Consider the following 21,208-nt stretch of genomic DNA (forward strand, 5'->3'; position numbering starts at 1 on the left):
GGCCAGGGGCAGCAGGGCGGGCACAGCGGGCGGTGACGCTCACACCGCCAGGACACAGTTTGCCGACCAGCCCTACGCACGATCGCTACGGCTGCAACGCGCCTGCCGCTCGGAAGGGCCGGGCGGCAGAAAGCAGGGGCGCAGCCTGAGGGGACAGCGGAGCGCTCGGCCCCGCCTCGTTCAGCCGCCCGCCGTGGGGCGCTGGCCCCAGCCGCCGCTGCCGCTCGCCGGCCCAGACCACGCAGCCGAGGCCCGCCGAGCTTGCGGCAGCGGCCCCACACCGCCACCCGCGGCCGTCCCAGCCCTCCCTCCGCTGTAGGGAGTTGGGCGAGTCCGCCGCGCCGGCCGGAGGGTACAGGGAGAGCTCAAAGCGCCGGGCGGGGGGAGCGGTGCGCGGAGTCTGGAGCCTACCTGCGCGCCGCCGGCTGGGCTTCCCCTGCGCGCCGCCCCGCGGCTTCGCGGCCGCCATCATCGCGGCTGCTCGCTCCCTCCCTCTGACCTTTCACCCGGGAGGCGGAGCCGCGTTGCGGCGTGGCCGGCGCTGGGAGCAGGAGAGGCGGCGGCGCGGTGTTGAGGAGCGGCGGGCGGAGAGGGGACGGGACGGCTGAGCGGGGCCGAGGGGCTGCGGCGCGGGGCTCCACCGGCGGCCTGCTGAGGTGAGGGGGTGGCCTTGTGTTTTTTTAATGGGGCTGTGTGGTAAAGGCTGCGTTGGCAGCCTGTGTGTGCCGGCCTGCGGGTTGTGCCCCGCCTGGGGAAGGGACTGAGGTGTATGTGTGTTAGAGAGGAGAGAGTTTGATGAGCATTCGTGGCAGAAAGTTCTACGCGATTCAGATACTGCCCTCTTGCCGAAAAGATTTAATTAGAAACTGGGTTAAGTATTAAGGCCGGAGACTACGAGCTCAGCAGGTAAATCCTTGGAACAGCACGGTGGGTGCTCAGGGCATGTTTCAAGGCTGTAAGTATATTGCAGAGTTACTGAGGGCTGAAAATGCGAGAATGTTAGCGTTCAAATTATATTTGAATTGTTTTAGGGGGATTAGTAACATCCAATAAAATTAAGAGCTCAAATAGTACAACTTGTGGTAACAAAGTACATTAAAGCAACAGGCTAGATCTATTGATAATTGCTGTGATGTAAAAATGTTAAAATAGGCCCTTGAGAATAGAAAGTGAATTCTTTATTCTTTGAATAATAACGTTCAGACACAGATGCCTGTTTTTTGTAAAGATCCAGGTAGCGTGGTTATCTAGGTGCTGTTATCTGGCTGAGGACAAACATGAGAGGAAAGGTTGAGGATGTTACATTGAAGTGTCTGTATAAATATGGAACTTGGGTGTTTTGATAAATAGTTATACAGCTCTCAGGTTTAGGCACATGGCATTTCTTAAACCTATAAAGACTATGATTGCTGCTACGATAAATCACATGGGGTAACCAAGCTTGATTTAGTCGTAATTCATGGTCCTGACTATGTAAAACTTTGTATGTACTTAACATTCCTCAAATGTTCAACTTAAGTGTTTAGCAAGAAAGTTCTAAAATGATACTATCTAGAGGTAAAAGCCAAACCTAGACAGCAGAAATAAATAGATGATGTTGCATATGTAATCTTGCTTGGGCTGTTGACATAAACTGGTGGTTGGATCAGCCCTTCACATCCCAGACATCAGGTGAGAGTGTGCCAGTCAGGGCTGAGCAGGAGCTCTTCTGGTGACAACAGTCACAGAAAACCTTGTGTATCGTGGGCACCTGGTACGTGGTGAGCCCAGACTTGCTCACTGTTAGCTGCAGTTTTCAGTGTATATGCCCAAGTAATAGCTGAGGCCTCTTGAATTCTTCAGATGACCCTGATACTTCTTGAAAAATGCCTTCCCTTTACGTGGAATGCAGGTTGTTTCCTGTCTGTAATAGTCTCCTGTAAATATGGGGAGCAGAATAATATAGTGTACGCTTCTTAAAAGTGCATTTTCCAGTTGCTTTTTTTTTTATCATATGGTCTACATAATATCTGTCTGTTTAGGTTGTTCTCATTCCTCTACTGGCATTTTTAAAATAATGTGATCATTTTTCAGTCTCTGTTTTTACTTCGTGTGTTTTAATACTGTACTCTTTAATTTATAGTAGTTTTCAATGCCAGAAGAACAAAATCAAACTATAATGGCTGTGGATGAACTTCAAGCCATAGTACAAAGATGTGTAAGTAGTTTTCTCTCCATAAAAGTAACAAGTGTAAGCAGTGTGTGTTCCTCTTCATATATTATATTTTAAAACAAAATGACCCCAAACCACAAGACAGTTGCTATCAGAACTCCTCATTGGGCAGCTAAGTTCAGCCTCTAAGTTTCTTTGACTTTTCGGCGGTGCTTATCCCAAGATGCTTGATCACTTCTGTGTCTTGGAGAAAAGAGTGTTCTTGTTCTCAACAGTACCTGTCTGAAGTAACGAAACTTTAGCAGATTACTGTAGGAAGTACATCTTCCAAACAACATGCTGTAGTCTAAACTTAAAAAGTGCTGCTGAATTACTGCTTTTTATTCGGTAGTTGCTCTTGGTAGCTTTTATTAATATGTGGAAGATGTTAAATAAGATAAGTTACCCTACATTTAATTTTGAATTGAAAGCTTGGATTTTCTTATGTTTTTATTTGTTTTTCTAAAGTATGGAGTTAAACATACATATTTTCTTTCTAGCAAATTCTGGAAGAAGCTGATTTCAAAGGAGAAGATTTTAATTTGTTTCAGGTAGCAGGTCAGAAATGTTTAGAAGATGGGTATGCAGCTCAGTTATTAGAAGTAATTCAAAATGAGAAAAATAAGGTGAGTTTAAGTTTGCACTATATATTAGTTATGCACTAACACACCATTAAATAGATAAAACTGCTTATTGAAAAGAAGAAGTTACCTTCACTGTAGAGCAAGGCTGTACTTATGAATAGTTAATAAGTTGCTTAGTTTTAAGTGCACATTCTTGTGTAACTTCAGGTAGCTCACAGAAACCAAGTCATAATAATATTAACAAACCCACTAATATCTGTTTTTCAGTGACTTAAGCAAGGAGAAAAGAGAGTACAAAAGGCTAAGTAAGAGAAAGTGACAGGGTCCCTCTTTCGCAGGACAGGATTTCAGATGGTGTACTGGGTCTGGCTGGCACAGAGTTGATTTTCTTCATGACAGCCTGTACAGTGCTGTGTTTTAGATTTGTAACCAAAACAGTGGGTGCTAGACCAGTGTTTCAGCTGTTTGCTGATCAGTACTTTTACAGCATCAAGGCCTGTTTCTCATTCTACACCCTCAGTAAGCAGGGAAGTTGGGAGAGGACACAGCTGGGACAGCTGACCTGCACTGATGAATGAGACATTCCATATGATATAACGTCACGCCCAGCATAAAAACACATGGGACGGGGACCCATTCCAAAGGGACTGTTGAGTGGAGATTGGCTGGGCATTGGTCTGCTGGTGGGAGTTGGTTTGCCTCATTCCCCTCCTGCCCTTTTGTCCTTCACTTATCTCAAACCATGATTTATACTCTGGTTTGCTCTTCATCAACTGGGGGAGCAGAGCGAGCAGCCAGCTGGTGGGTGCTTAGTTGCTGTCTGGGGTCACCCCACCACAGATGGATATAGTAATATTGGCTAAAACTGTAAGAGCTAACTCAGCTGATGCTAGTGTAAGATATGCTGATGTCTGTAGACACTTTGTGAGCTTGGAGAATATACTAAATTGTATACAGATAAATAAGAAGTTCAGGAAGAAAGTGAAGGATGGAATGTTTTGGCAATGTTACATGGAGGTCAGTCTGGCTTGAATTTTGTGTGTTTGGAGTAACAACTGAAGACCTTGATCCCCTCAGGTTAAACATAATCTATCTAAGCATTCTTCCTATCAGCAAAACTCCTCTGCTCAGTCTTGCTTTAATGGTATTGTCATATAAATTCTTGGAAATACATATTGGCATGTTAGAATACATTGAAGTATTCAAAATATGCAGCTGTGTTTATAGGTATGGAGAGAGAATACAAGGTATGCCACGTACAGAACTTTATGGTAATAGATGTTAAACTTTCAATGACATTAATATGGTGTTGGTTACAACTGGGGCATTGATCTGTTGTCTTTTTTGGCCTTCATATGTAGAGTTTGTCTGGGTTTAGAAGTTATCCAGTTTTGGTTTATTCTCTGAAAATGTGTTGTTTAGGTTATCATCAAGAACATGGGTTGGAATCTCATCTCTCCTCTTGTTAGATGTATTTTCATGTATAAACAGGAAGATGATAAGCGAGAACACTGTCTGAAGATACTAGATCAGTTGGCACAGGTATGTTTTTGAAATATATGGTTATAATACAATAATGTAGAGAAGGGAGAAGTCGTAATTTTCTCTCTTATTTCCAAAGATAACAAGGCATGAATACTTCTAGGCTCTTCTGTCCATTTCCCGTAACTTTTAAACTTGTGGGCCAGTTTCATCTGAAGTAGACACAGGCTTTGTGTTCTCAGAGATAATTAACCTCTTACAAATCTTGAATAGTTAGTAACTGGGCAAAACAGAGAGAGCATTACCCAGAAGAAAAAGGCAGCTAGAGCTCATCGATATTTTGATCACCATTTGTTGCAGTCAGAGCAGCCACAGCAATACTGCTTCTTGTCTGCTGCAGATACAGTATGACAATGAGTGCCTGATGGTTCTGATGTGGTAGTAGGGGGAAAAAGTTTTTAATAGCTAGAAAACCTTTCATTAATATACTTGAAAATTCTATAGCTTGGGTTAAATGCACACTGAAGTTTTTCTTTTCTCTCTAATTCTAAGGGTTACTTTGCTAAGGTACTGTGAGGTTTTTACAGACCATAGAAATAAAGTTTTGTGCCGTTATTTATTTTATCTTTTCAGCTTATATGAAAGTGTACACATATCTATACTCTACAGAAAATGTTAAATGTAGGAAAGTACTTATTGCTTTCTTGAAGATTACCTTGGATGTTCAGATCTGCTTTCCTGACGTTCAGAAACTTCTCTTTGCTTGTGGTGAATTTTTTTTAGCTTATGACCAAAGTGACTAAGAAAGTATGTGTTGTTCTTCACCCACAGCTGTGCAATCCCAAGGAACTTTTTTTGAGTTTACTTGAACAGATTGAGCAGACCTCTGGAGAGCAGGTGTGCCAAACTGTCATGTTACTGCTTCAGCCTTTGCAGACAGGTAAGATGCACTTTCTCATGTGATTTCCAAACTAAATTATTTTCTCATTTATTTATCAAGTTATTTTAGCCTTTCCTGGAATAGTTTCAGAATGTGTCTGTCCTGACAGGCTTTAGAGTCTATTATATCCTGCAAAATAACTCAGGGTGTAATTTTCATGTGTATATTGGCCTGTCACAAAAATATTTTAGATTGGATTAAGAGCATCAGTTGAAAAGCAATATTCAGCTATTTTTCATCATTTACAAGAATGTGATCCTTTGATGGGTATATTTAGATGTCTAATCCATTCATACTGTTGTTACAGGCATAGAGAATTGCATGGATTTGTGAAATTCTTAATTATTAAAGTTTTAAAACATATGATTCCGTGTTTTCGTAGTCTAAACCTTTTATTTCATCTAGAAGCAGGTTGAAATATTTGGTAGGGGGAAGCATTTTTCTGGCTTATATATAAAACTAAAAATGTTGGCTTTGGACAGCCACTAAGTAGGTAACAAGTAGCAGTTTCTGTTTTGATATGTGAGAAGAAATCTAGTGTCTTGTATCAACTTTAAGTCTGATTGTAGCAGTCTCTGAGGTGTGTTTCTGACTTATGTTGGAATTTATCCAGAGAAGCACTGTGGGAATTAGAAACCTGTGGTTTTTTTGGGCAGCCAATCTGCAGTCAGCCTGCACTGGGCACAGTTTAAGTGCAGAGCTGCTTGTGCTGGTTTCTCAGTCTGGGAGCCCCTCTGTTGGTTCTGCCATGCGGTATAGAACAGGTCTGCCAAGCACAGGAGTCAGGCAGTAAAGCAAGAATAAATCAGTTTTTCAGATCACATAAATGAGTATTATTTCACTTAGACTAGTTCTAGAAAGATTTTTTCAGTCCTCATCATGGTGCTACAGAATAAGGAAGAATGCACAGAAACGCGTGACTGCTTCAGTATTTGTCATTCTCAAATATATGGTCATCTTAACTACAGCATATTAAACTAGCTGCTGATGTTTAGTCTTGCTGGGTTTGCTTATGTGATTTCAGGTATCAATCTGTCTCCTTCCGTGAATCTAAGGGCTTGCTTATACAGTTTTTCTTCATGTTTTCTTCTACTAAGTAAGTAATAACTTAATTTCTCAAAATGTTCTCTCACTCTCTCTCTCTTTTTTCCTTTCCCCCAGTGCTTTTGAAACTTCAGAACAAGAAGGCCTACTCAGTGGGTTTATCTTTGGCCATGATTATGAATCAGCTTACTCCCTTACCTGTACCTTATACAAAGCAACAAATAGAAGAAGATAAACTTGGTCTCTGTCAGTGTTGTAATGCAGTGGTGGACTTTGCTAAACCTTTTGTGAATGAATTGGTTAAAAACACGGAAAAGTCGTCAGAATACAATGACATGGAGCTGAAAGAAGAGTTATTAAAATTGTGAGCGTTTTTTGTTAGCGTAATATATTCATATCATTTAACAAAATGAACAGTAGGCATTTATTACATAGGCAGTAAATAAATAATCTTAGTGTTTTATAGTGCTGCCAACTTATATTAGCTAATGTGGTATTTCAAAAAAGAAAAACACTAAATATACTTTACTGATTTATGAAGTGAGAGAAGCAAGGTCACTTTGTTGGTGGTGTTGTTTTTTTAGTACAGGGAAATGATAAAGAAATATTAGTCTCTGTGCTGTGAAGCTGTTTTGGTATTCTGCTTCCCCTTCAAATTTACAACAGTGAGGACAATGATATTCTGGAGGTGAAGTCTAAGAAATGTTTCTACGTGAGAATTTTTTTTTTTAATTATCCTTGAATATCAGGAATAGCTGCAGCTAATAAAAGTATAGGCTTTATTTTTGGTCACTGATGATGCTATTATAGTCTGTATTTGTGACCTTATTGGTGATATAGTTTCACCCCTTTTTATTTCAGCTGTATGAAAAGCTTGAAATACCCGTTATTGACAGCTCAGCTTGAGCAACTTGAAGGCATTGAAGAACATCCCTTTCGGCATTTTGCAACTGAAATTATAGTAAGTGCAGTCAAAGTTAATAACAGTGTTTTCAAACCCAGTGGTCTTGTTCAAAATTACCTAGAATTTGTTCTAGAGCTTATTTTGCTTTCTTTATTGGTTCGTGGGATGACTTCTGCTGTTTGTGGAATTGGGTAACGAGAGCTGCAGCTAAGGTCAGTAAAGTCATACTTTGAGTGTATGACATCTTCTGTAATCCTGATTTTCCAAAATATGAGATACCAGATGTTCAGTTTGGACAACCCCAGAATAGTGAGTTAACCTTGGTCTCGCTGTTTCTTCGTAGTATGTACAATAGGAGTTACGCAACCGCCTAATCCACAGGAAGGGGAGGGGTGGGGGTGAGACACCACACTAGGATTTGTGAAGTATTCAGGTGTCACTGTGCTGTGCATCACTGGAAAGAAAGGTCATACAGGGTGATTCTAACTGTAAAGCAGGGCTTGCCTTTAGCAGATAAACATAGAGTTGCATATTGATTAGTGAGCGGAAAACAAAATACTGGGTGGTTAGTGATCTGAAAAACACAGGAGTCCTGTGACATAATGTGATCATGAAGGCATCATTATTCATAACTTTGTGGATAAAGGAGCCAAACTAGGGTGACTTTATTTTATCTCTTGCTAACTTTTGAGTGCTTGACTTTGCTATCTTAGTAACATTCCTCTAACAGTAGTTATTTTTCCTGCAGGGTCTTTTGTGCATGTGTATGTATCAGTTACTCTCAAAATATTTATGTTAAGTTACACATACGCTATGTAAGAGGATTTACTGTAAATACAGTTAAAGCTTTGAAACTTAACTGGTATACAGGTCTTTTAAAGGCAGCTATCAGCAATCTATCTTTCTTTTTTAGGATATTTTGTGGGACATAAAAGAATTGATACCACTAGTGTTTCTACGGCGTAAAGACAGAAGTCCTCACTGGGAGAATCAGGAGTTTGCGGAGATGGAGCAGAAGAATTCTGCAGATTCTTTGGCATGTCTGTCATATCTGATATTCGTTCAGCATTTGGGTATTGATTGCGTTCCAGTGGTATTTAGGTAAGAACTATTCTTCGTCACTTAGGATAAGTCTGTATTTTTAACATTCTTTCTGAGCAGAAGAAAACTTTTTATTTGTGAATAGTTATGAATGAAAACTGTGTATTTCACTAGTATTTGTTTTATGTCAACCTTTATGCATTTATATTATATGTAACTTATCTTGCATATATAAGGACATACTTCAGTCCTGCAGATTACTCTTATTACAGTTTCATTTTAGGTGAGTTGTCCTTTTAAAGAAACTGTTTGGATTAATCATATGCTGAAAATTAACATGCATTAATTTTGCAGTTGCATATTCATAGGCAGTTTCCATATAAGAATTATTAACAGCAATTTGACTTTCTATATCTATTTAAAAATTATCAATTTTATAAAGATATTTGTATACATTTTTCAAGAAAGACTAATCCTGTCAAAGATACTAACTATATGCAAATATATATGGCTTATGCAGTTTAATGTATACCTAATCTTGCTCTTTTAGTCCATCATACCTTCTGCAATGCAATATGACGCATATTGAAGTGCTACTGAAAAGGTAGGAGTTATGGTATTTGGAGATCTAGATGTTGGGTGTGATCTTCTGTAGTAATTCATAGAATCAAATTTTGAATATACCAGATAAGTTCAGAGGAGGTTTTTAAACCTGGGAGTTAAAATGGCTGGTTCTACAACAAGATGGCTTCTTTTACTAAGAAGTATAAATAGTTGTCTAAAAACATTTATTTATGGTTTTCAGCTTGTATCATCATATAATTTTTAGAAACTTCATTCTGAAAATGCAAAATTGAGGTCTTTTAAACACATGCAGAAAAATTAGAGTGTGTACTTGTACTTCTGTAACAGTTCACTACTAGAGCAGACTATTGTGATAGTGTTTATTTGAATGTATTCTGATACTATATGCAATCTGGTTAAAGGTCAGACTTTCTAAAGGAAACCAGACTTTTCTGTATAGTATGATTATTTCACCTTCCATAAGCAGCAGGGTTGGCCAAATAGTTTCTAGCACTGGTATAGAGGGGAAGTTTCCCATTATGACTACTCAGCGTTTCCTGGTGGAATTTAAACAAAACTTCTTGGTCTCTTCAGCATAGGGTCTGCTGTGTTTTTCTTAGGCCTGCAGAGCTATGCAAATGGAATAATCTGGGAAAAGTTTCTTTGTTAGTCCGTGTCTTGATACCTGTGAGATAGGAGATGTTGCTTTTGGGCATTTATAAATATTAAGGAAATAACCTGTCATTTTTGACCCTGAAGAGAGGAGTCTAATTTTCAACTTGTCATCAGCCAGCTTACTCTGAAAATCTTCTAGAGGAATAAGGAGGATACTGTATTTAGAAAACAGAATGAAAATTGTTGAGGGACAAGTTCTTTTTTTATCTCTGTTCTCGTATTTGTTCTGAAATATCAACAGTGTCTTTTAAATTTAATATTTTTAATTTTATCTTTTTAATTAACAACTTAGAGTTGATCTTTTTTTTTCCCAGAACAGAAGAATCTATGTTATCTAAAGGACTTGTAAGTTTTCTTTTAATCAAATTTTCAATGCTAGAATGTTTATTTTTTCCAGTTAAAGTAATAGTAAAACTTTAGTGTCCCTTTCTAAGGGACGGTTTTTGGCTTCTAGGAACTTGGGCTGTGCAAATGAGTATTTATAGTGAAGAGGGTTTTAGTCAAGAAATGTTAAGCATATAGATTAATGTCTTACATATATGCAAAATGTTGACATTTTTTCTTTTTTCCCCACCTGCAGGATCTGTTTGAGAGCTGTTTATTGAGAATGGAAGATAATAGCCTTCTCCATCAGTATTTAGAATTCAGAACTTTTATTAATGTACCTCAGGTAATAAGAAGCAATGTAAATGCCTTTAAAGTTTGATTATAAATAATATCTAGCTGTCTTCTAGGTGTTTGAGAAGGATGCACTACTGAACCTTTATATGCTTGTGTCACTAGATTGAAACCCTCAGGATCTTGCTGTATGGAATGGGTTGTCTTTTCTACCCGCTACATACAGTATGATGTTTCAGTGACAGTTAAAATCTACTTAGTGTATTTACAGGCCCCCAAGTCAGATGGGCACTGATCTTAGCTGAAAGATGATGCTTGCTCATTTTTGCCTCTTCCTTGCTAACCTGCTTCTTCACTACATTCTTATTTGGATGCAACAGTATGAGAATAGTAGGTCTTGTGTATCAGCCCTGGGATTTCAACCACTGAAGCTAATGTAAATTTCTCTGAGAATCTTCTCATAGGCATGGTTTTGTGGGCTGGGGGTTTTTGGTTTTGTTTGTGTGTCTGTTCTAATGTCTTGAGTAGATTTTAGTTAATGTGATGTAATATAATAATCTGTGTGTAATTGGATATTATGTTTTTTTTTGTTCAACTGCAGGATTTGGTGAAAGTTATGACCCTTTGTCCCATAGAGCATCTGGTATGTAATAAGACCTACTGAATCCGTTAAGTGCTGAATTTATTTAGTTAGAATTAATCAGATAGCATCTTTTTTTTTTTTTTCTTTAGAGAAAGAAGAGTTTAAGTATTTTGCAGTTGTTCATAGACAAGTTTGACACAGAGGGAAAACATACATTATTCAGGTATGCATCCAAATTACTGTAGGTTGTGCAATATCAGCCTTATTGCAGCTTAATTGCATGGATACAATGATTTCTGACAGAGTCTCTTATCTGGTAAGCCATATTAATTTTACAGTGTTAATTTTTGGATAAATAATGAATTCCAGTTGCCTCCCATAAAATCAGCTAGTTTATGTAAGGTAGTGTTTGAAGGTTACATAGTCGTTTTTCTGTAGTGAAACTCCCACTTAGATGACATGGCCTTATTCACTAAGTTTTGATCCAACTATTTAGACAGCTTTGAAGAGATAATATCTTTTTGTTTTTATTTGAAGGTGTTTATTGAAGACGAGCAATCATGCTGGTGTGGAAGGATACATTATCAAAAATATAAAAGATCAGATTCACTTATCGTTAACGGTGAGGCTATTATCACTAAACACAAGTTGCCATCTCAAAATTCTATCACGATTATGTTGAGAAAATGTTTACATCTTAAGCTTTGAGTGATGCATTTTAAAAATCCACTTTGAAAACAAACATAAGCTTGGGAAATTATATCATTATAAATATTAATTTGGCTTTTTTCTGCATAAGTATTGTTACATTATAATTTTGCAAATGCATTTTTAATTGCACAATCTTACCGTATTTTTCTAAGAAGTGATTGCTACGTTTTCTGTGCTTGAAAATACATGCTTCTTTCTTAAAGAGGAATTACTCAATATTTTGTTTTATCCTCACAATTCCTCATTTCTTGAACATAATTCAAATGGTACAGTCCAGACAGAATTAAATTTTTCTTGTTTTTTATTCTGACAGTCAGCATTATATTAAAAGTGCTTCACAAATGTGAAATTCATCAGAAAGGGCTGGGCTAGATCAAAGCCATTTAAATCTCGTGTTTTATAATCATTTACACTGGGAAGTTGGAAAGATTAATTTAAAAATTATTAACTTTTTTTTTAACTGCTTAAGGCCTTTTGCAAACCAAATTTGATTCTCAAGGATACTGCCTTTTGTCAAATAAGACCATATAGTAAATCTATGCATGTATTATGCTACCATAATTATGTTAGAAAACAGTGAATTACTATTTATTAGATCATAGCCTGTCCTGTATATTGAATCAGCAAGGGTGAAGAGGACAATATGGAAACTGTTCCAAAAGGGGCTTACACTAAAATGGAATAATTATATTACGAAGTTTCCTTACTAACAGATTTTTTACTATACAGTTTGAGAGTTCTCTTAATACATTTCTTCCATGTAGAGTTCCCTGGCTGTCAAAAGACAAATAATTTTAAAATTTCATCATATGGATTTGAATATTCTAGTTGCAAAGAATTCTGCTAGGGACATAATGATAGCGATTCCCTATTGCTATCCATTTATTCCTTCTTAGTTTTTCAGCCCAGCTCATCTTAATCTTTCCAGGTCCCTGATCTGATAATTTAACAGACAGTTTCCCTTCTCCTTATCTAATCCCAGTTTTCCTTTCAATCCCTTTCTGACTTGGTCCCGCTTTCCTGTCTTGCCTGGCTTTTGCCCTGTGTGTGTCGGCTCTTCCCCCAACCTTGCCATCCTTCTCCTGAGATAAGGACTTTGCCAACATGGCATCTTTGCAGCAGCTCCGTGCTCTCACCTTCCTCGTGCTGACATGAAGGAGCCTTTTGAAGAGGCTGCAAAGCTTGGAGAGAGGTGTGCTCACTTGTTCCCTGGGAATGACGGGCGCACCCTCAAGTTAGCACCAGTACAGGGAAGCTCAACCACCCTCCTGAGGAGGGAATTCTCAGGAGTCTTAGCTGCAAGGCTTTCAAAAACTTCTGCTAAGCAAGTGAGAGAAGTGGTTTTTTTATGATTTGCCCCTCCTCACTTCATAATTTGTTGTAATCTATGGGAATTTTGATGAAAATACCAAGTGGTCTCTCTGTTATGCAGAGGGCATCAGAATAATTATGTTCCGCTACTTCAAAGCCTAGTACTCTCCATCTTAAGCTCAAATGATTTTCCCTTCTGTCCTATCCCAGTCCCTCTTTCCGGATAAAGTAACTCAATGTCCTTTCTCCATCAAAGAACCATAGAGGGGCAGGTGTACTTTACCTGCAAGCATTGCCAGGAGTTGTGGCTCTAGAAATACGTAAAAAAATGCTTAAACCACCTGATCATCTTAAAAAAATTGTGACACTACTATTATGAAATTAATAGTGTCTCTGGTAAAGATAGCTAAATGTTTCTTGCCTCAGTGTGATAAAAGAGTGCCTAATACAATTTGCTGAGTTTATGTAAACAAATATTAACTATATAGATGGTGGTATGGTTAAGAAGTGGAGAATCTATTGTGAAACTGAAAGAACAGCTTGGTATGAAGAGACAGAGAAGGGAGGATTATGAAAAGACTAGTTTATATACTTCAATCACATGTAGTAATTAGAAAATATTTCTTCCAGTGTTTGGTTTTTTTTTTTGTTTTTCTGTTTCCCCAAAATTGTTGTTAAATTATTTAAGGTATCTTTAAGATTTAAATTTTGCACTCATTTTTTCAGAAGACATGTGACAACGTTTGGTTTACAGGACATCACCTGATCTCGCTTCTAGATTTAGTGCTTATGCTTCCAGAAGGTGCTGAGACAGATCTTCTCCAACACTCAGATAGGTGAGTTCTAATGACAGTGAGAGACTTTCCTCCTTTTTTAATTGTTTAAAAAGGCTTCAGACTACCTTACTACAATGGGAGCTATGCTGTCATGTAATTAATGAGGTGACAGCATCAACGCATTTTAAATTTGTGGATCTAGAAATTTAAATTATCACTTATGTCAACCATCTTTTCAACTAACTCTCCATAGGAGAGCGTCACAATGCTTTTACATTCATTTTAACAATAAGAAAGGAATTCCTCCTCCATTCCCTGAGGATACAAGGCCTCAGATGTCAAATTACAGAACTAACTGGTTTCTTCAGGACTGTATGGTTTGTAGATTTCTGCTGAAGCAATTGGAGGAACAAAAGAAATGTGGTATGTTGTGTTATGTGACACAGGGGAAAAACAATTATCACATAGCATTTCCAGCACACAGCCTTTTTGAAGCTGTTTCACAGATTGCTGCTTGGAATCCAGTATCTCATGAGTGAGAATGACAGACACCCAAACAGCAAATACTTGTATTAAGTAATATAAAAATAACTGGAAATGTCTCTGAAAATCTCCCGTATCAGAGAAATCTCTTACTACGTGGTGAGTAAAGGTTGGGCTTATAAGTCATTTGGGTGATAGTGTCTGGATGGACACAGAATTAGTTAAAAATCAGATGTGTGATCTGTAATTGTACTGTTTACCTGGAAAAAGCAATAAACAGTTTCTGCTCAAAAGTATGGTAAAAAGAAGCAAAAGCGTATCTTTAAAAAAGCACTCAAAAGTAAAAATTCAATACAGTAATAAAACTGTCACACTAGTTTCGTATAAACTTTGGATCACCAGGGATGCATATTACAAGTTCTGTAATAAGGTTCTAGTGTTTCAGAGAACTCTCCCTCACAGCCACCAGCCTACTCCAATATGCTGGCAGTTTTAATCTTACTTGCAAAGTCTCAACTGTGGTAACATGGACATTACTGCACATTGGCGCTCTAAATCAGGCTGTGTAGCTCAACACGAGTGGTTGCATTTTGTACAAATGGATATTTTTAGGATGTCTGGCTAATGGACAATTTAAATTACTATCCCTGTGACATGAATCTCTGTTCTAAATAATAGCATGTTTTTAATTTACAGGATTATGGCGTCACTAAATCTACTGAGATACTTAGTCATTAAGGATTGTGAAAGTGATAATCAAGTAAGTACTAATTGATTTGAAAATGACTGGTTAGCTAAGGGCTGAGACCTGGATTCATGGGAACATTGTTATCATTGACTCAAAACCATGTTTTTCTGCATTTTTCTTTGCATTAGTCACTAACCCCTAAGTGATGTTGTAATTAACTACATTAGGAGATATGTGATGTGTTATTTTATTCTGATGAAATCTGATTGCATTCATACTTAACTGTTACTGTAAACTCTGCTGGATGAACTGTGGTCTATGTCCATAATTTTAGAGTATGTTGCCATAAAATGACACCTCTATCAAGTATACCCATGAGAAAAAATATTTGTTACTCTTATTTATTCAGTGGTATCCTTCAAGTCGATTTCTTTTTAATAACAATACTTCGCAGTTCAAGAGATCCATTTTATTCTTTGGGCAAAATACTTTTTGTGCAATATGCTAAAAGTTAGTAGTATAAGATTTTTCAGAAAGGATTTTGTGAACATATTTAAATAGTTGTTAGCTATGCAAAGCAGTATTCTATATTTACAGCAGCTGTGAAGCTTGATGGGTACACGTTACAAGCTGCTGCAGGTATTAGCGTCAAAAAACTATTGTCTGTAAGATCCATGTGCAGAAATAACAAAAGGAAGGGCCAAACCTATCCAATTTTCTGCTGCATTGCATTACTGGATACAGCCTAGACTGTTTTATGCACAAAGGTGACTTGCCAGCCTGAACTGCCCTCCGCTGAGTTCACCCGTGGCCCGTGGTGTTATCATACCTGTACCTCTTTACCTTCAGTTCTCCTGTGTGTGCATGATTGAATGTAGATGTTTAGAAATACTCTGCATATTTGAACTTCACAGCGTATTTCAAAAACTGAAAGTGCCCTGATGTGTTTTAGCCATATAATGCTCTGCTACTTCAGTTAGCAGCAGGATTTTATAGCTTCCGTTGTGATCCCCGCCTCTTTCTTCTCTGTGTTGTCCAGCTCCATTCTGGCTGAAGCAATTGGCAACACTTGTTAGTGGTGGATCAGTGCAAACTGGATTTGTTATTCAGGTGCTGTATGGCTTTTCAGTGTAGTGTATTATGATGGATCTGCTGGTTTTGTGTACAGCCAGTTCTGCCCATCTGCAACTGATGGAAATGTGTTCCTGGACACTGAAGGGGAAAGTTGTTTGAATTTCACAGCTGGGTCGGTACATGGATTCCATATTCTAGCAGCTGATTTATAAGTGCTCTGACTTGGATTGTGTCGCTACAGCGCTGAAGAGCCAATGGAATTATTTGTGTTGAGTTTTCCAATTACATCCTACTCAAAAATCGCCACTTACTCCAATAGTAAATGTGACTTCTGTTGACTCTTTCAAATAATTGTGTTCCACCATTCCTCTAATCTATGCAGTTCAGGAACTTTTTATCCTCTATATCATGTAGCGAACAAGTATCACCTGATCTAATTGAAGATGTCCCTGTTCATTGCAGGGGGGTGGACTAGAGGACCCTTAAAGGTTCTTGTCAACCCAAACTAGCCTATGATCTCCTTAGTACTGAATGTTTTGATTTTTGCATTAAAATATTTGTTTAAATTAGTGACAGTTTAAAGAAAAATTGCTGTTTGGTTTTAGAGTACAGTAAAGCCTTTCCTGACTTGAATAATTCAATGGCATGGTCAGATGGATATTCTAACCAGCAGATAAGTATCCTAAGGTGTTTTGTTGTTCTCCCCCAGTTCCTTGACTTTCTTCATGATTTGGAGTAACAGACTCCAGCATTATCATTTCCTGTTTTCTAAAATACAGAAAAAGTTTTGGCCTACTTTTAGAGCACTTTGAGATCTATGAATACAAGTTTTATAGCTGCCTAATGGTGTTATTAGTCTATAATAACAACAATACAGCTTGCACTGATTACCAAAACCATAATTAAAATGAATAGTAAAAATAGATTTTCAAGTGGTGCATTTCTAATTTCCCATTTATGTAATTAGTCAGTATTGACTGACTATATCCGTTTCTCAGATTTATGGAGTGATTACTGTTTAAGTGCTCATTATGGTCCACTCAGTTTCATGTAAATTCATAGCTTTGCAAGAAAAGATGCTATTCCTCTTTTATTATTATGATTAAAAATGTATACACGGTAGCACACAGTTGTTCTAACGGTGCTTTCTACTACCTGGCGTAAAGAATGTCCGTACAGTTTGAGGAGAAAACAGCATCATGTATTCTGAAGTTTTCCCTGAAATGTAAGCCCTGCCAGTTCTTGACTTTCTCACTCTCTCCCTTCATATAGTGCAAGTGGGGCAGAAAGAAAATGCTTCCTTTCGTGTCAGTTCAGATGTTTTGATTGCTGTGTAACGAGCACTTTTATGAATCAAGTTTAAAAATCAGCATTTTTCTGGAAAGCTATTTATTCTTTTTTAGACCCATTTTGCTGGAAGTAATTACTGGTTTTCTTATTTGACCAATTAACTTTGTGTCACTTAGTATTAACATCTGGTGAATTTTCCACTGTAATCAACAATACTATTAAACATTGAGAATTCTTATTTTTGTCATCCGTACTCTGCCCTTTGATGATACTGCCTGAAGAAAGGAGTCAGATAAATGGCTCCTATATCTAAAGACACAAAGACTGCTTTATATTTGTTTCCTTGTACAGCAGTTTTGTAACTACAAGCTTATAAGGGTACCAAGGCCAAGGCAGAGGAGTTTTCCTCTCATGCTGTGTAACCTTTAACAGCCCTGCTTTTGAGCATCTTTTCTTTGTATCTCTTGTTTCTTGAGTGCCTATTGTGAAATCCTTTCATCCACGCCAAACTGGGGAGAATGTGTCACTTCGGCTGCTGTGCCTTAGGATGGGGTAGTGGCAGATGCAGTAACATCGCTACAGTGCTTTTTAAACTGAATGTAATACAGACAAGATCCTTATGTATTTGGGGATCATGACATTTGTCAGAGCTTTGATTTGGCATTGCAATACAGTGTTCCTTCAGGAACAAGAATTAGAGTATTTGTGCCATTTTGTTGCTGTATTATCTTCAAGGAATCTACAGCTGAGGAAGTGGCTAGTACCCACCCTCCAACATACAAAGATACTCGCAGCTTTGCTTACAAGAACACACTGAAAACGTGTCTTTCCATTGCTGTAGTTATCAGCCTACATAGGAAGTTTGCCCCCCACCTTTTTTTCTGACTACTTCATCCTCCAATTTTCAATACTGCTGAAAATGTAAGCAAGAGGGAGGGGAGCTTAAATGTATCTCATGATGCCATTTATGCTTAAATGGATGAGTCTAAATTCTTTTACTTTTTGTCTTCTCAGCACAGAAGTATATGTTATAAAGACTAGTCCAAAAACTCGTACTTGAAAACTTAGTATTGCAATGCTTCATGGAAAGTAATTGATAACCTTCTCTGTTCTGTTTGAATAGACTGGTGTATGGACCACACTTGCCAAGATTGAGCGAAATTTTTTAAAACCACTGCATGTAGGACTCAATATGTCAAAAGCACACTATGAAGCAGAAATAAAGAATAAGAAGGAAAACAGAAAAGGTTAGGTTTTTTCCTTTTCTTGGCTTTGTTCCTATTTAGAAACTTTTGACATCCTTTGGAAACAAAGAATTGGTGAGTGATGTGTAGATCATGTTTTATTTAATTGCTTACACTATTCCAGATTTCAAATAATAGTTCAGTTGCTCTATTTGATATGAATATTTGATATTAATAATTTTGATATTAGTCCAAAAAATCCGAACTCATTTCTCATCACCACATTTCTAAACCTTATGGAAACCTGATAAAAATGTCATATGAAGAGCTTCAGAGTTTGTTCTGCGTTTATACTTTGGAGAGTCTAAGTCTCTCTGCGACTATATAACCCTTAGGTTTCCAAGTAGGTGTGGGGAGGCAAACAGGAGAAGAAATAATGCATGCAGCAAATAGGTGCTCTCTTAAAACCTGAAGGATTACATTCTGGATTTTTAATTTAATTTCTTTTTTTGTTCTCAATCTGACACACAGACTCAGATTCTGCTGTGGGTTAAGCAGACACATTGCACAGGGCAGAAGAGCTATAGCTGCTTTAGGCCGTCTCTGTGTGTGTCAGATGCTCTCTGCCTTTGTGGTGTCCAGTGTAATCCCAACAGCCCAAGGAACTTCTGCTACTAAAACTGTTAGCATGGCTTTTTGCCCTTAGTCTTTTACCCTCTTCTCTTGTTGTAAAACCATATGAGGCAGAGAAGGGGAACTTTTCTGAAGGCAACCTGTGGATATCTTTCTAAAGGGAATCCTTTAAAATGAACCAGGAAGCTTTTTGTGTAAGTCCCTCTTACATTGCTCTAGCCTTTGACTAAACATAACAAGATTTGAGTTCAGGAGAGAACATCTAGCTCATAATAGAAAATGGTTTAGCCTGTTTCCCCAGTGTATAATCTTTGTAAGCATTGCGGTGAGTTTCAAATACGTGGTCTGAATGTAACAGTTTTGCCCCTTAGTTTTCAGACCTGTCGTTGTAGTTTTGCCTGCTGCAAGTAATCTGCCTGCAACAGGGAAGCCTGCAGCCTTTTCTTAATAAAGTATGTATTTCATGTCTGGATTCATTAAGTCAAGCTAAAGAACCTTCTGCTCTCTGTCTGCATGTGGAAATAGTAAAAATGTATCCAAAATGACTAGATTTATTTTTTTTTTCCTTTTGAGGAGCATTTTAGCTATATAAAATTGTTTTGAGTTGCAGATATTGCTTGTTCAGTAACGTAGTCATGTATGATAGAGAAAGTTTAGAGAGAGCATCCAGCTCGAGCCGTCTTCCTCTGAAGGTTCAGCACCTGTCCTGTGTTGGGTCAATCCCTAGGCTTGTCCTGTTTAACAATTACTGCCTAGAAATGCTAAAATATTAAATATTCTTTTAATTCTTAAAGTTATGTGAAACAGCAGCATGATCTCTAGTTGGTTATTTCCTTCTGCAGAGGCACACAGTTCTAACACAGTTTGTTCTGTAACTGTTGGTGGGGAAAAGCTGCCTGCCATGACCACTGAAATGCAGCTACAGGTGAGTTTCCATTTCCTTCAATGTTTTTCAGAACTATTTAAATTTCCTTATCAATCAGGACAAATGTACATGTACAATGGGTAATAAATTCTAATAAATAACATTAATGCCTTTTGTCATTTCAGGTTTTACACTCGGCTCTCTTCACATTTGATTTAATAGAAAGCGTTCTAGCTCGAGTAGAACAACTCATTGAAGTGAAAATAAAAGCCGTAATGGATGAGCATAGTTAGGTCAGTTGAAGTACTTGAATTAACATACTTCTCAGAAGATCATTTTGACTATGTTGAAAAGGAGGCCACCAGCCTTTAACAAACAGCAATTCAGAGTGGGCCCTAGAAGAATTTCAGATGCTGCTCTTCATATGTCTTGTTGCTGTTCTTTTATATTTTCCTTTGCTATTGTTGTACGCAATTCAGAGATGGCCTATTTACTAAAGTACTCCTCTTCAGAATTTGATGCTTTTTCCTAAGTTTAGAAACCAAAAACAAGGGTTTGGTTGGTTTTTTTTTTTTTTTGTCCTGAGGCTGTGGCAAGGAGGTGTGCTTGTGCTTTTTCTGTTTTCAAAACTCGTCAAATAATAATTGCTGACTGGTGTTGTGAATTACAAACATTTTTATAAAATGACTGGAGAACCATGAATTAAAAAACACTGTTTAAGCACAAGGTATTTTTATTAGCACTTTTTAATGTTGACAGTCAAGCTTCTATATTTACAAACAGGACTGTAAGCTATAGATAGATAACAGCAGAAACACTATGGCAAGTGAAACTGAGTTTAAAGAAAAACACATCAACTTTGAGCCAAAAAAGATGTTAAAACTCAGCAATACAACAGATAACATCTGTTTAGGAAAAACATACTGTATAAGATTTCATACATGCCTGTTTATGCATGGGAAATCGACATTTTGGAATTGTTTTGATCATGCGTATCTTTAATGATAAAGTTTGCCCTAAGTGATATGAAATATTTTGAGAAATTACTATAAACAGATAAGCTCATAAGTTAAAAATAAGGATGGCTTTTCTATAGTGCAGCTAAACCACTTTATTTCTTAGAATCAACATTTGGCATGATGTATGCTATTTTTCACTGTATAGTTATTTAATATAATATTTCATTCCAAAAGCATAAGCTGTGTACACATCTTTTGAAATGTAACTATATTTTTAAGAACATTCTATATTTTGTTTAAAATGTAGCCACTCTATTTATGAATAAAACCCCCAAATACTAAATTAATTACAATGCAACTGGTACTCCTGAAGCATCTTCCAAACTGGACTCTTTTCTATTATTTGGGCTTTTGTCATTGCCATTTTGTAACGAATATCATCTGCTCGTGGCCTGGAAGTTACCTTAGGGGAAAGAAAAATATTATGAGTGGTACAGGAACTCTTAGGTAACAGACATATTTAATATGTTATTTTTCAAACAGTACAAATGTAAAATTACTCAGCAGTGAAATCTGAACCATGTTTTCTGAAGTAGATATTCAGGAAT

General features: G+C 37.6%; 3 protein-coding genes across 10 annotated transcripts in view; 1 reads left to right on the plus strand and 2 right to left on the minus strand.

Moving 5' to 3' along the window:
- Positions 1–493, minus strand: part of RPAP2 (RNA polymerase II associated protein 2) — a 61,771-nt gene extending 61,278 nt beyond the window's left edge. For all 6 annotated transcript variants that reach the window (XR_011739792.1, XR_011739793.1, XR_011739794.1 and 3 more), the window contains exon 1: positions 412–493. Coding sequence is in view for 2 of the 6 variants with exons in the window: in XM_065842213.2 (XP_065698285.2) it covers positions 412–472 (61 nt within the window). In the remaining 4 variants the exon portion in view is untranslated. The remainder of the gene's footprint in view (positions 1–411) is intronic.
- GLMN (glomulin, FKBP associated protein) lies at positions 1–20,367 on the plus strand. Of its 3 annotated transcripts, none has more exons than XM_065842216.2 (19): positions 1–656; positions 2,123–2,197; positions 2,692–2,817; positions 4,198–4,317; positions 5,089–5,197; positions 6,359–6,605; positions 7,103–7,202; positions 8,059–8,246; positions 8,737–8,790; positions 9,740–9,770; positions 10,006–10,095; positions 10,645–10,686; positions 10,776–10,849; positions 11,164–11,248; positions 13,378–13,484; positions 14,604–14,667; positions 18,083–18,206; positions 19,619–19,701; positions 19,827–20,367. In XM_065842216.2, the coding sequence occupies exons 2-19, from the start codon at positions 2,132–2,134 to the stop codon at positions 19,932–19,934; spliced, it is 1,818 nt and encodes a 605-aa protein (XP_065698288.2). In that variant the 5' UTR covers positions 1–656; positions 2,123–2,131; the 3' UTR covers positions 19,935–20,367. The 3 variants fall into 3 exon arrangements, with proteins under 3 accessions (XP_065698288.2, XP_065698287.2, XP_071666536.1); XM_065842215.2 differs by having other exon boundaries at positions 2–656; positions 13,375–13,484; XM_071810435.1 differs by having other exon boundaries at positions 2–656; positions 2,126–2,197; positions 13,375–13,484.
- C6H1orf146 (chromosome 6 C1orf146 homolog) overlaps positions 20,332–21,208 on the minus strand; it is an 8,849-nt gene continuing 7,972 nt past the window's right edge. The window contains exon 6 of the mRNA XM_065842217.2: positions 20,332–21,063. Coding sequence (XP_065698289.1) covers positions 20,944–21,063 — 120 coding nt within the window. The 3' untranslated portion in view covers positions 20,332–20,943. The remainder of the gene's footprint in view (positions 21,064–21,208) is intronic.

Source organism: Patagioenas fasciata, chromosome 6 (genome assembly GCF_037038585.1).
Source record: "Patagioenas fasciata isolate bPatFas1 chromosome 6, bPatFas1.hap1, whole genome shotgun sequence".
Taxonomy (NCBI): Eukaryota; Metazoa; Chordata; class Aves; order Columbiformes; family Columbidae; genus Patagioenas; species Patagioenas fasciata.